The sequence below is a fragment of the Xiphophorus hellerii genome, chromosome 6, assembly GCF_003331165.1.
Source record: "Xiphophorus hellerii strain 12219 chromosome 6, Xiphophorus_hellerii-4.1, whole genome shotgun sequence".
In the NCBI taxonomy this organism is placed as follows: Eukaryota; Metazoa; Chordata; class Actinopteri; order Cyprinodontiformes; family Poeciliidae; genus Xiphophorus; species Xiphophorus hellerii.
In genome coordinates, this window is record NC_045677.1 from 26,132,596 (window position 1) to 26,146,044 (window position 13,449).

Here is a 13,449-nt window from a genome sequence, read left to right on the forward strand (position 1 = left end):
ACATAACTGCTTTCTGAAAACAACTAGCATATCTTATAAATACTTTCTACCCTCTACTCCAAATTATGCCTAAATACAAGCTGGGTGAAATCAAGATTTTATTGTTCATACCATTAATCTGACAGAATGAAGTTGCTGTCAGCTCTGACTAGTAGTTATGGGAGATTTGGCTCATCAGAAGAAAAAAATAATAATCTGACAGAGTAGAAGTTTCTTTTTTTCTCTCTCTTTTTGACAAGCATCTCATTAAATCCTTGCAGCAGCGTAATTAGTTCCTAAACTGATCTGAAATTGGACTGCTGTGTTTTCCTTCTAACGAGCTGACTGCAGCTCATCAGCAGCGAGTGTGATTACAATCAAAACACACTTTCTGTTTTTTTTCTCAAAACACACTCTGGAGTGACATCCCATCAAATAAGTTTGCTTCCCTTGACTGTAAGATCACTGCAAAAACACACAAATTAAGTATTTTAGGTCTACTTTCTAGTGCAAATATCTTATTACTCTTCAAATAGGATGAAAATAGCCTGATAAATAAAATATGTCTACATGACACTATTGGTAAAAAAAAACTGAACAAACCTTTAAAAATACACACCTTATAGAATCAGTCTATAAGGTTTCTTCTTTTAGGTTTAAGAAAATGAAAAACAGAAGTTTGTGAAAGAGAGAATGTAGAACAATTAAAAATTAAGGATAAAAATATGCCATAATTTGTGGTAAGATAGCAAAACACACAGAGAAACTATTATTATTATTATTATTATTATTATTATTTAACTTCTTAATAGTTTTATATATTGTTTAGAAACGACTATGTAGGAAAAAAATTTGCAAATTAACTTACTGTGTAAGCTCCAAGATATAGACATGGGACTGCTGTTTTATTCAATTTGACTGTTATTGTGTGTCTATTAAATAAACCTAATAAATAAATTAAAAAAACATAAAATCCCAAAACAAGTAAAGGTGAAAATTACAGCATAGTAAAAACCCTCCTAAAAGTACATTTTCAAGTAAATGTCCCTGAGTAAATGTAACCAGTTGCTACCCACACATAGAATTTAGATGTGTGCACTAGAAACTAGACAAAATACTTTGGTGTTTTTGCAGTGATTAAGTTCTGATTCATCAAACGGCTGCACCACACTGCCACCTACAGGCCAAAAGCATAAACTTTACTCAGTGTCAGTGCCTCTGGCTTACACTTCCTCCTCTGTTTTAATGGTGGTGGGCTGTTTCTGCTAAATCACTGCATGACTGTCCTCTGTCCCTCTGGTGAAAGATGCTCTCTGTTTTCCCTCTGATGGTAGACTACTCCTCTCTCGCTCTCGCCGTCTTTCCTTCCCTTCCTGTCGCTGTCCGTCGGAGGACTCCAGCCTCTGTCCTCAGAGGACGCCTGCTTCAGCGCCTACTCTAGCCAGTCGGACAGCCTGTACGGCTCGCCGCTGAGCGGCTGGTCAGAGGAGATGGACGAACACGGACACACGCTGTACGTCAGCGACTATACGAACGAGAAGGTACCGCCGAGCTGCTGCTGCTGTCTCTGCTGGGTGTTTGGTACTGCATGCCGGACCTGGTTCCTCTGGTTAATTAGAGTAAAAAACTTCCTCTTACAGGGTGGGATTCTGACTTTTTTAAAATTCTGCATTGCTTTGACATTACAAGAGGGTTAGGACCACTGGAAAAGAATTTTGACTTTTTGTCTCTCCAAATTCTGACTTAAATCTGAGATCAAAAGTCAGAAGCCTGAGAAATAATCCTGAAAAAAGGTCAGAATTCTGACAGAAAAAGCAGAATACTGAGAATCAAAGTCGGAATTCTGCAAAAAATTGTAACAGAATTTAATTTTGAGATTAAAATAGAATTCTGCGAAAGAGTCAGAATTTTGAGAATTAGTTGGAATTTTGCAAAAAAAATAATAATTTTGAGATTAAAGTCAGAATTCTGCAAAAAAAAAAAAAAGTCAGAATTCTGAGAATTAAAATTGGAATTCTGGGGATAGAATTAGAATGTTTAATTTCAGTTAAAAATTAATCTGTGAAGATTCTGAGATTAAATTTGAAATTCTGTGAAACAAAGTCAAAATTCTGTGGAAAAAAAGTTAACTTTCTGAAATTAAAGTCAATGTTTTTTATTTTAATTTTTTTAGCGGCCCTAGTCCTTTTCCATTAGGGCAACACAAAAGAAATGACAACCAAATTTCTATTTCTACCAGAAAACTTGGCAAAAAGATTTTTGTAGTTTTTTTAGTAACATCCTCTGTATATTGTGCATTTAATTTGAGCAGGAAGGTTATTTATCCTTAACACTTCAATGTAATGAGTATTTATTATTCCTAATGGCTCAGTTGCTTATTGATTGTCTCATATTTTAAAGAAAGTTATTGAAATAGTTTTTTTTGTTTATTTGTTTGTTTTTGTTAAATTTGTGGTTTGTTCTTGGACCAATCAGGTTTATAGTGTGTGTGTGAGACATTTACAAACCACAAAATGTTATATTTTAGTTTCCTTTGACTCTATCGCAGAATGTAGAATACTATTACAAGATATGATCAATAACAGTATTAAATGATATTGTATAATAGTAAATTGAAACTTCTTTTTTTAGTTAATTTGTATAGATTTTAACTTAAATGTGGTGCTGGAAAGGTTTTAAAGCTTACCTTGAAAGTGCTTGAAAAGTGCTGATTGACCTAGTTTTTGTGGTTATTATAGTAAATTTCCTCTTGCAGTGTAACTGATTTTTTATTTTTATTTTTTTTGCACTGGCTCGACCATCCTGGGACAATATTACAAAACAACAAAGTTGCAAAACAGAAAACAGGAAATTATTTTCTCTTCCGTGTCTGTTTTATTATAATTTTCTTTATATATTTTATTTTTTCTTTACTTCTTGCGCTGCTAGTGGTTAAAACATGTCGATGACCAGGGAAGGCCTTATTACTACAGCGCTGACGGCTCCAGGTCAGAATGGGAGCTGCCGAAGGTAAGACGCTGGGAAATAAAAGTTAAAAAATAATAAAAAAATTTAAAAAAGATGAAACACCAAGTTTTAACTTTGCTGATGATTTTTCTAAATATTAATTAATTTAATAGTTTTAGTTTTTATTAATAGTTTGGTGAAAAAAGCAGGAAAAGGTGGCGACTAATATAATGTTTTGTAGTTTGTCGGAAGAAAAAATTTTATTTTTTATTTCTTGGTTAGATTTTTATTTGCAGGGTGAAAAAATATTTTCTTCTCTAAACTGAAATTGTTGGAAAAATATATTTTTAATGACCTTCGTTCAGTAGATGCACAGACTGATCATCGTATCTTTTTTACATCAACTTTTCAAAAGATTTAAAGTTAATTAACAAGAAGTGATCATTTAATTTTTTTAGTGTTTATCCACTTTTCAGTGCATCTGTCCATCCAACTGTTAATTCATCCGTTTATCAATCCATTCGTTAATCCATCCATCCATACATCCATCCATCTTTCTGTTGATGGATGGATGCATCCTCTCATCTCTTTGTTTTTCTCTTCGTCCATCCATCTGTTTATCCTTCTATTCATCCATCATCCTCCCATCCCTTCATTTTTAAATCCATCCATCCATCTGAAATTGATTTTTTTTCCCCATCTATCTATCCTTTCATGCGTCTTTCTGTTCATCATTCTGTCATCCCTTCATTTTTCAATGTATCCATCCATTTGTCCGTTTTTCTCTTCACCATCATCCTCTCATCTCCTTGTTCTTCCATCCGTTCATCATATTTTTATTTGAATACTTGAAGGTAATTCTGTCATTTCTTAGAAACTCTGGGAACAGAAAATTTACCAATTTGCTGAAAAATCTTCACATTTTCAGTTTCATTCTTTAATTAATATCTCATCATATTCAGAAGAAAAATAATTTCAGTTTGGTTTTTGTTTTTCTTTTTTCCTCCTCTCCTGCAGTACAACCTGTCGCCACCTCAGCCGACCGGAGACGGACCGAAGAGCCGCAGTTTGGACCGGAACAACGTCGAGCCCATCGTCTTGACAAAATGGAGGCACAGCGCCTACGTCCTGGAGTCGAATGAAAAGGTCTCTGCCTTCAAAAATATAACCCAGAAAACGCCGTAGAGAACAAAACAAATTAAGCTTTGACACAACCAGATCTTAGCTGCAGACTCATTCCTTTGCAGCAGCTGTTAAAAAGCAGGCGGGCCCGCTCGGCCCGCTCCGGTTCTGCTCGCCAACACCCGTACAAACAGCAAGTCAGTAGTCGGCCCCTTTGGGGAGGAACAGTTCCCCATTCATCTATTCAAACACAATCAGCTTGCATGAAGATGATCGAACAACTAAAGTGACGATTTGATCTGTTCACTGCAAAAACACAAAATATTACAAAGTATTTTTATCTAGTTTCTAGTGCAAATGTCTCAGTTTTGTCTTATTTCAGGAATACTAGCTTGCAAGTCATTTTTCAGCAAGATGTAAGAGTAAAAACTCCTGGAAATTGATGAAGAAGTTCTAGTTCCACTGTCAGATTACTTCACTTATTACATGGTAGAAATGTCTTGTTAGAAGTGAAATCAATATAAAGGAATTATTGACGTAAAAAGCTCCTGTATCTTAGTGAAAAGTTACTTACAAGTTAGATTTATCTTATTTTAAGTGCACTAAAATATTTGCACTATATACTGCACCAGAAATACTTCAGATTTTGTGTTTTTGTAGTGTTCTGCTGTTACCTGATACACACACTGCAAAAACACAAAATCTTACCCATAATTTTTGTCAATTTTGTGGTGCGGATATTTTAGTACACTTGAATTAACTTACAAGTAACTTTGCAGCAAGATGTAGGAGCATTTTAAGTGAATAATTCCTTGATAAAGTTCTACTGGCAGATTATTTCACTTATGGGAAAAATGTCTTGTTATAAGTGAAATAATCTGCCAGTTTTCATCAATAGAAAGGAATTATTGACATAAAAAAGCTCCTTTATCTTGGTAAAAAGTTACTTGCAAGTTAATTTTTTCTTATTTCAAGTGAACTAAGATACTTGCACTTGAAACGACAAAAATACTTGGTAGGATCTTTTTGTTTTTGCAGTGCAGAGTAAATCAAGTCAAATTGAATCAAAAGTATTTTAGTGATCCCAATGTTTTTGCAGCTCATATTAATTCAAAGTTTTTGTAGATGGTGATTTTTCAGCTGGATTAAATTTTACATGGATTCTACATGCTGGGTTAATATAAAAGTGTTTCTCTGAACAGATTTATTAATAATCCATTTCTGCTTTTTACTCAGAGCTTCTTGACACTCTGCAGTTTTATAATCTCACTCCTGATTACCATCGGTCTCTTTCAGCCGCCTCTGTCTTCTTTAGCTCACATCGTTTTCCATTAACCTGCTTTTCTTTAAACCTTGTGAAACTGCTTCTGTGTGTGTTTTTTACCCATGTTTGTTCACTAGGAAGCTCCTCAGATCCCCAAGTCTTCCTCTTCTGACCCTGATCTGAGCCCTACGTCTCCCCCCGCCTCTGTTAGTACTCACCACTAACCTCACGGGCCGCGGCGCCGCGTCAGCCAGCTTCAGCGGTGACATGCATCGCAGCTTTTCCTACAGAGTTCCTACACAGGAAACCTCAGGGAATATGAAAATATTGGACGTTTAAGACTTAAAAGTAAACTGGAAGGATATCCTGTGTAGGAATTGGTTTGATTCTTGTTGAAAGAAATTGGTTTAATTTAATTTTTAGTTGGATATTCTGTGCAGGAATTGTTAATTTGTTGAGATGGGTTTAATTTAATTTGCATGTTGAAAACATAATCGAAAATCTGAAATTGCTGGTCTGAATCAATTCCTACATGGATTTCAAGATAAATGTTTGCAGAATTCAAGATTTTTGTGAAAGCACAACACAAAGACATTAAAATAAATATTTTGATATCTAAATATTCAGTTTAAAGATAAATATTTAGCCTAAAACTAAATATTTACCTAACTAACTAAATATTTTGCTTACAAGTTGTGGTTGTAACAAACTGAATATTTAATCTGAAGCTACATTTTTATCTCTAATATAAATATTTAGTTTGAAGCTAACTAGATATTTAGCTTCAAACTAAATATTTACTTAGGAAACTAAATAACTTTGAAGCTAAATATTCAGCTCTGAACTAGATATTTAGTTTGAAGCAAAAATATCTCTAATCTAAATATGTAGCTTGAAGCTATAATTTGGCTGTAAAATCATTTAGTTTGATGCTAACTTACTAACTAAATATTTAGCTTGCTAACCTTACTTACGAAGCTAAATATTTAGCTCTAAGCTAAATATTTAGCTCTAAGCTAAATATTTAGCTCTAAGCTAAATAATTTGATGCTCAACATTTGGCTCTAATCTGAATAGTTTGTTAGCACGTTAGCCTCAAACTAAATAATTAACTCTAGCTTAGAGTTAAATATTTAACTTCAAACTGCACATTTATTAGCTTCAAACTGAAAATATTTACCACGCTAACTAAATATTTAGTTTGGAGCAAACTGTGACTTTGCAAACAGCAACCTATATCTAATCTGGTAGAGGCACAATAATAAAGAGTTGCAGCTGTAGTTGCAGTGAAAAGTGATTTTTTTCTTTACAAAGTATTGACTGCAGGGGGTTTTAATAGAAATCCACATCACATGTTTTGTAGTTATTTTTGAAAATAGGGAGAAAAAAATCCATTAATCATTTTTTTCTATGGTTAAGTTTTGCTTTGTGTTGGTCTGTCACATAAAATCTCTAAAATACACACAAGTTGTGCTTGTAACAAATTAGAGGAATTAAACTTCACCAAAGCATCGTATATTGATTTAATATATATTGATTTAATGTATATATATTGATTGCGTTTATTTAAATACGTATGAACATTTTGATTGATTTTTGGACTAATCTGAGTGTAGGTGTGCTGTGGTGGCTTGGTGCTTACTGGGTTTTGTTTTCATGAGGGAGCTGCAGAAAGCTTTTTGTTTGTGAAGGTTTTTGTTTTCCTGTGATCCAGCTGTGGGTGTCAATCAGAGCTGCATGTGGAAATGTTTAATTCTCTGAAACTCTGCACCGCTGCCTGTTTTCTTCCTCTGCAGCCGTCTGAAAAGTGTGGCGTTCTGAACGTGACGAAGATCACTGAGAACGGGAAGAGAGTGCGGTGAGTATCACTGCCGTTAAAGACAGACGATGAGGATTTTTTATCAATCAACTCACTTTATTTTGGTAAATTGTCAACATTAAACACGGGAAGCAAAAAAATAAACCCATCATTTACCAATAAAGGAATAGGCTGAAGCTATAGCTTTTACTTGTCTATTTATATACTTAGCATCCTACCAAGATATCTTCACAAAACATATATACATCTACATAAGAGCGTAAGATTTTATCATTTTACATTTTAAGGCTCTTTTAAAGCTCACCAAAAAAGGACATAATTTAAAATCATCATTCAATTCATTCCACAGTTTCACACCAATAACTGAAACACATCTAGACTTTACCTGGCTCTTCTGTTCAAATATAAACAAACCTTCAAATTATATGTATTCTCTCTTAGCTTAAATGGTTTCTGAATATCGGAAGGAAGACTTTTGTTCAGTTCTTTATACATTATTTCCAATAAAATATCTTTAAACTTTAAAGTGTTACTTTGAATAAAGAGTTTATTAGTTGGTTCACGATATCCCACTTTATTAATAAGCCTTATAGCTTTTTTTAAAACTAATATATCAATGTTTGTTTTACTTGCATTTCCCCAGATTTCTGAGCAGTAAGACAAATAAGGCGCAACCAAAGAGGAATATATAATATGCAATAATAATATGACTTCTTTTACTTTGTTTAAAAATCCTCCAAAAAAAAACTGTTTTCCACATTGTTGTATATTAAAATTTATTTTTCAAATTTTTTTCTGCATGCTGTGTAACTCAGTATTTGCTAAATTAAGAGTAAGAATGTACAATAATAATGTAGGTAATTCCAACTTATCTAAAACTAGACGTTTCTTCTGGTCTAAGTCTTTTTTCCCCCCAAATAAAGCTGTGATATTTTATACCTAACCCCATTTTGTAAGCTGTAGAAATAGATTTAACCTTATTTGTTAACTTTAGGTGTTTTTTTAGTGTCGTTTGAATCAATCTGTGCGTTTTGCAGGAAGAACTGGACGTCCTCGTGGACAGTCCTGCAAGGTTCATCACTGCTGTTCGCCAAAGGACAGGGAGGCGGAACGAGCTGGGTGAGCTTTTCTTCATTTAAATTATTTCAAAAATTATGCAGTTATCAGAGATGTCAGTATAATTCAGACTTATTTGTACTGATGAATTGATAAAGTTATAAAAATATGTGGCATCTGCAAAACCAAGATTTCAGCTAATTGCTCTTTTTAGTGCAAGAATATTCATATTATGTGTATAAAACTATCATAGTTGATATTTTTCATTGATTCAACTAAGAAAATTGGTATAATGTGTTTTGACAGAATGATAAGTTAAGAAAGTTCAAAGTTCACCTCTGAAAAACCTTCAGACAGTGACAAAGTCAGACCTTTTTGCACACAGAAACGTGGAGATTTTTATATAAATGTTTCTATTTTGATTTACCATCATTTTTAAAAGGCAAAATTGCTGCAAAAAAACAGAAATAAATCAGAATATCCTGATTGAAATAGGTGATGGTACTGACACTTTTACAGTGGAGGATGTTTATCTGCATGACAGCTGCATTCAGATAAATATTTTATTGTTTTTCATCCATAAATATCAAACTCTGACAGCAGAACAGTGACTTTGATGCTACAAACTCTAGTTTTTCTCCATATTTATTCATGCTTTTTTCATATTTTTTTCATATTACTCCATATTTTCTCCATATTTCTTTGTATGTTCTCAATTTTTCTTGATATTTTCTCCACATTCTCCATCTTTATTCATATTTCTTCATATTTTCTTCATATTTCTACATATTTTTTTCTCCATGTTTGTTTATATTTTCTCCACATTCTCCATCTTTATTCATATTTCTTCATATTTTCTTCATATTTCTACATATTTTTTTCTCCATGTTTGTTTATATTTTCTACACATTTATCTATATTTTCTCCATCTTTCCTCATATTTTGTCCATATTTTCTTCATATTTATGTCTTCCCCGCCCAGTTTGGTGGCAGTCAGTCCAAACCAGAGTTCACTGTGGATCTGAGGGGAGCGTCAGTGGAATGGGCCCCAAAGGACAAGTCCAGCAAGAAGCACGTTTTAGAGGTGAAAACCCAAAATTATTCCATCTACTTCTGAACTCTGCCTTTATTTTTATGCAAAATTAACTCAACTACAGACACATCAAGTCAAAAAGTGAACGATCTGATCTTTACCAGGTTTTAAAATATTTTAATTCAATCCAAAGTTTACAAAAACACAGCAGATTTCATACCAGCTGTAATTACTAGACAAAGATGAAACCAAAGCAGAAAAGTTTTATTTAATATTGTAATTTTCTAAGAAACCATTTTAGGTCTTCAGTAGCCGTGAGCCATGATGATGAAAATATACTGTTCAATAATATTTTACATCATTGGGATGCTGGCTTTTATAGTATGAATTTTACTTACGATGATTAATGCCACTGAAATTCTGACTTTAATTTCAGAATTCTGACTTTTCCTGTGAGAATTTTGGATTTTTCTCAGAATTGTAACCATTTTATTCTCAAAAGTCCAGCTTTTTCTTTCAGAATTTAGTCCTTTTTCTCAGAATTTTGACTTTTTTCTCAGAATGCTGACTTTAATCTATACATTCTGACTCTAATCTCAATTTTGCCTGGAATTTCAGAAATCTGATTTTATGTTCTGATTTTAATCTGCTGATTTTAACTTCAGAATTCAAACTTTTTTTTTATTTAAGATTTTTAGTTTTTTTTTCTCAGAATGCTGATTTTACTCTCAGAATTCTTTTTTATGCTAATTTTGACTTTTATTCCTTACAATTGAAACTTTTTATTTCAGAATTTTAACCTTTTAATCTCAGAATACTGACTTTAATCAAACATTGTAACCCTTTATGAGATTAAAGTTTTATTTTTTTCTGTGGCCCTACTCCTTTTCTGTCGACTCAGGACACTTTTACTATTTCACAATAGTATTTATTATTTGTAAAAAAAAAAAAATAAATTAGGAAAAAAGAAAGTTTTAAAACAGGTTCAGATAAAAACAAGATATTTACAGCTAAATCAGACATTTTGTAACGTTACAGAAAATGTATGTTAGGAATGTTTTTTAAAGTTGATTTATAAAATTAACTAACATTTTCCCTTTTTTTTGTCTGCCACCTGCAGCTGAAGGTCCGTCAGGGCACGGAGCTGCTGCTCTGGTCTGAAAACGACACCGTGGTGAGCGAGTGGCTCAGAGCTCTGCAGGAAGCCATCAGCGCACATGTGAGTGTTTGACCCCGCCGCTGCACCGTCCGTCTGCTTCACCCACAAACAAGATGGCCGCAGCCGAACGAGTGCACACAAAGAGGAAGAGTTTGAGACTGTAGATGGACAATAAGAGGAACAAATGGAAACAATTTGGTTCCTGCTGCAAACTGAACTTTATTAGATCAGAGAATTCAGACCCTGCACTGCAAAAACATAAAACATTACCAAGTAATTTTGGTCTAGTTTCTGGTACAAATATCTTGGTGTGCTTTAAATAAGATAAAACTAACTTACAAGTAACTTTTCAGCATGATAAAGGAGCTTGTTTAAGTCTACAATTCCACTCAGTGGCAGATTATTTCACTTATAAAAATGTTTGTTTTAAGTGAATTAATCTGCCAGTGGAACTTTTTCATCCATATTGAACCTTTTTCACTTAAAACAAGCTCCTTTGTCTTGCTAAAAAGTTTTGTCTTATTTCAAGTGTGCTAAGATTCGAATCGTGTCTAGCAATTTGATTCTGATTTTTAGAGTTACAATTCAATTCAGAAGCGATTTTTAATTGAGAAACCAATTTTTTCTGTTCAAGCGGTTTTGAGATTCTGTTTACACACAGCGTAAACAAACATTTATTTAATTCATACTGTATCAAATTCCATCAGTTTATATTTAAACATAAATATGTGCATAAAATGCTGCAACTTAAATTACTGCCTGTTTTTTCCCCCCATAAAAAAAACAAAAAAACTTCCTAAATATTGCTGAAAAGTTACTTGTAATTTAGTTTTGTCATATTTCAAGTGTACTAAGATTTTCACTAGAAACAAGTCCAAAAATACTCTTTTCTGTTTTTGCAGTGCAGTTAGTTAAATAAAACATCATATTTTACCCTCTACTTACAAACTAAAACCCTCAAAGATAATTGCTGAAATGAAACAAAACAACATCTTTAAACAACTCGAGAATAAAATTCCTGATTTCCTGTAGAGAGAAGCCAAAGAGCAAACAGTTGGACCTTTACAGCCCCTCGTATCTTATTTCCTCCTCCGTGTTTCAGGCCTGGGAGTCCGACGAGGCCATCGAGGAGGACATGCCCGAGTCGCCCGGCGTGGAGAAGCTCGAAAAGGACAAAGACCACAGACCCCCCAAGAAAGACAAAGGTCAGAGTAAAAGTTGAACCGGAAGGCGACTGAAAGTGAAAATCGAATATTTCTGTTTGATTCCTCTGCCTTATTGGACCGTAAATAGGCTTCAAAGGAAAAGAAACGAAAGACCAAAGTCCAAAAACTTTATGAATCTGGAGCACTTGCTTTATCAGTTTCAGTCTGAGGAAAACATTGAGACATGGCGCCCAAAGTGCTGAGGCGAGCGGTGAGTAACGGCGTCTTCTCCCATTTTTCCTCCTCAGCCATGAAGCCGGCGGCCAACGTTGAGGCCACCGACACCAAGAAGACCCGGCACAAGCTGAAGAAGCTGCTGAGCCGCCGGCCCACCATGCAGTCCGTCAGGGACAAGGGATACATCAAAGGTCTCCAGTCCTTCACTGTTTGGGCCGTTTTATCCATTACATGTTAAATCTACTTCCTGTTTAATCATCAAGCAGCTTTATTAAGGGGTCCATCATGAAAAATCAAAGCATCAACAATTCAACTTTTTTCTCTCTTTCTAATTTGGCTGAAACACCTATTTAAGGACAATGCTACTTTCTGTTTTCTTATGATTTTTGTATATTTTTGATGGCGAATTGTGACTTTTTTTGGTGTTTTCAACACTGAAAACTCTTTAGCTGCGCAGACATTTCCATTTAAAAACTACATGCAAAACATTAGATTTTTATAAAACTATAATATATAAAATAAGGGATCTGTTTGCTAAAGCTGCTTAAATGAAGACAGTTTTCTCACAGTTGAGACAGAAGTACAAATAATTTAATTCAAAACTGTTCTTACTGGTTCTAATTTAAACATATTTATGATATTTAAATAAATGCATCTTAGCATCCACACACTCTTTGTTATGGAGAAGGATTAGGGACAGTAGTAAAAAAACAAACAAATTATGACTTTAATTTCAGATTCTGACTTTTGTCTTGAAATTAGGACTTTAATCTCAAAATGATTACTTTTTTCCCTCAGAATTATGACTTTAATCTCCTAATTATGACTTTAAATACATCTGTAAACATATCTGTTAGTACAGTATTGCAAATTCATACTACTGCAGCAAATTCCTTAAAGTTATAGGATGTAAAATTATGCAAAGACAAAGATCCATTTAAATAAATCACAAAAAGCTCCAGATCAATTTACATTCATACCCAAGATGAGTGGATTTAAAATTTAAAATGCTTAAAGAACATTTTCGGCTGACGGTTTTTGCATAAAAGGAGAGAAGTGACCCATTTCCTGTCATTTGTTTCCTCAGATCAGGTTTTCGGCTGCAGTCTGTCCAGCTTGTGTCAGCAGGAGAACACCACGGTGCCGAACTTCGTCAGGATGTGCATCGATCACGTGGAGAACAACGGTGAGTGTCGAGGTGGAACGAATCTGGCTGCTGTTTACCTGCACATTGTTTCCTGATGAGCTTCATAAAAGTCACTGACCCATTTTTTCGTGTTTGGTTTCTCCGCAGGTCTGTATGTAGACGGGCTGTATAGAGTTAGCGGGAATCTGGCGATCATACAGAAGCTGCGATTTGCTGTCTGTCATGGTGAGTTGCTGTGAAACACTTTGTCCTGTTAGTTGTTAAAAACTGCAAGTATTTTTGATCTAGTTTCTAGTGCAAATATCTTAGTTCACTTTAAATAAGATCAAATTAACTGACAAGTAACTTGTCAGCAAGATATAGGAGCTTGTTTTAAGTCAGTACTTCCTTAATATTGATTTTAAAAAGTTCTAGTTCCACTTAATTCACATTCAACAGTCACTGCGCCGTTACCTAGCAACCCCACCCCAGCCCAGCCCAGCCCGTTACTTAGCAACCCAGTTCTAGTTCCTCTGGCAGTTTATTTTACTTACAACATGGGA

General features: G+C 34.1%; 1 protein-coding gene across 7 annotated transcripts in view; it reads left to right on the forward strand.

The window, feature by feature from the left end:
* LOC116721678 (rho GTPase-activating protein 12-like) overlaps positions 1-13,449 on the forward strand; it is a 66,378-nt gene that overhangs the window by 49,435 nt on the left and 3,494 nt on the right. Inside the window, exons 4-15 of one of the 7 annotated variants that reach the window (XM_032565548.1) lie at positions 1,314-1,520; positions 2,908-2,988; positions 3,943-4,071; positions 5,449-5,517; positions 7,108-7,169; positions 8,168-8,249; positions 9,169-9,270; positions 10,340-10,438; positions 11,481-11,583; positions 11,832-11,951; positions 12,848-12,946; positions 13,055-13,132. In XM_032565548.1, the coding sequence (XP_032421439.1) occupies positions 1,314-1,520; positions 2,908-2,988; positions 3,943-4,071; positions 5,449-5,517; positions 7,108-7,169; positions 8,168-8,249; positions 9,169-9,270; positions 10,340-10,438; positions 11,481-11,583; positions 11,832-11,951; positions 12,848-12,946; positions 13,055-13,132 (1,231 nt within the window). The remainder of the gene's footprint in view (positions 1-1,313; positions 1,521-2,907; positions 2,989-3,942; positions 4,072-5,448; positions 5,518-7,107; positions 7,170-8,167; positions 8,250-9,168; positions 9,271-10,339; positions 10,439-11,480; positions 11,584-11,831; positions 11,952-12,847; positions 12,947-13,054; positions 13,133-13,449) is intronic. The other 6 variants (XM_032565550.1, XM_032565549.1, XM_032565552.1 and 3 more) reach the window with 6 other exon arrangements.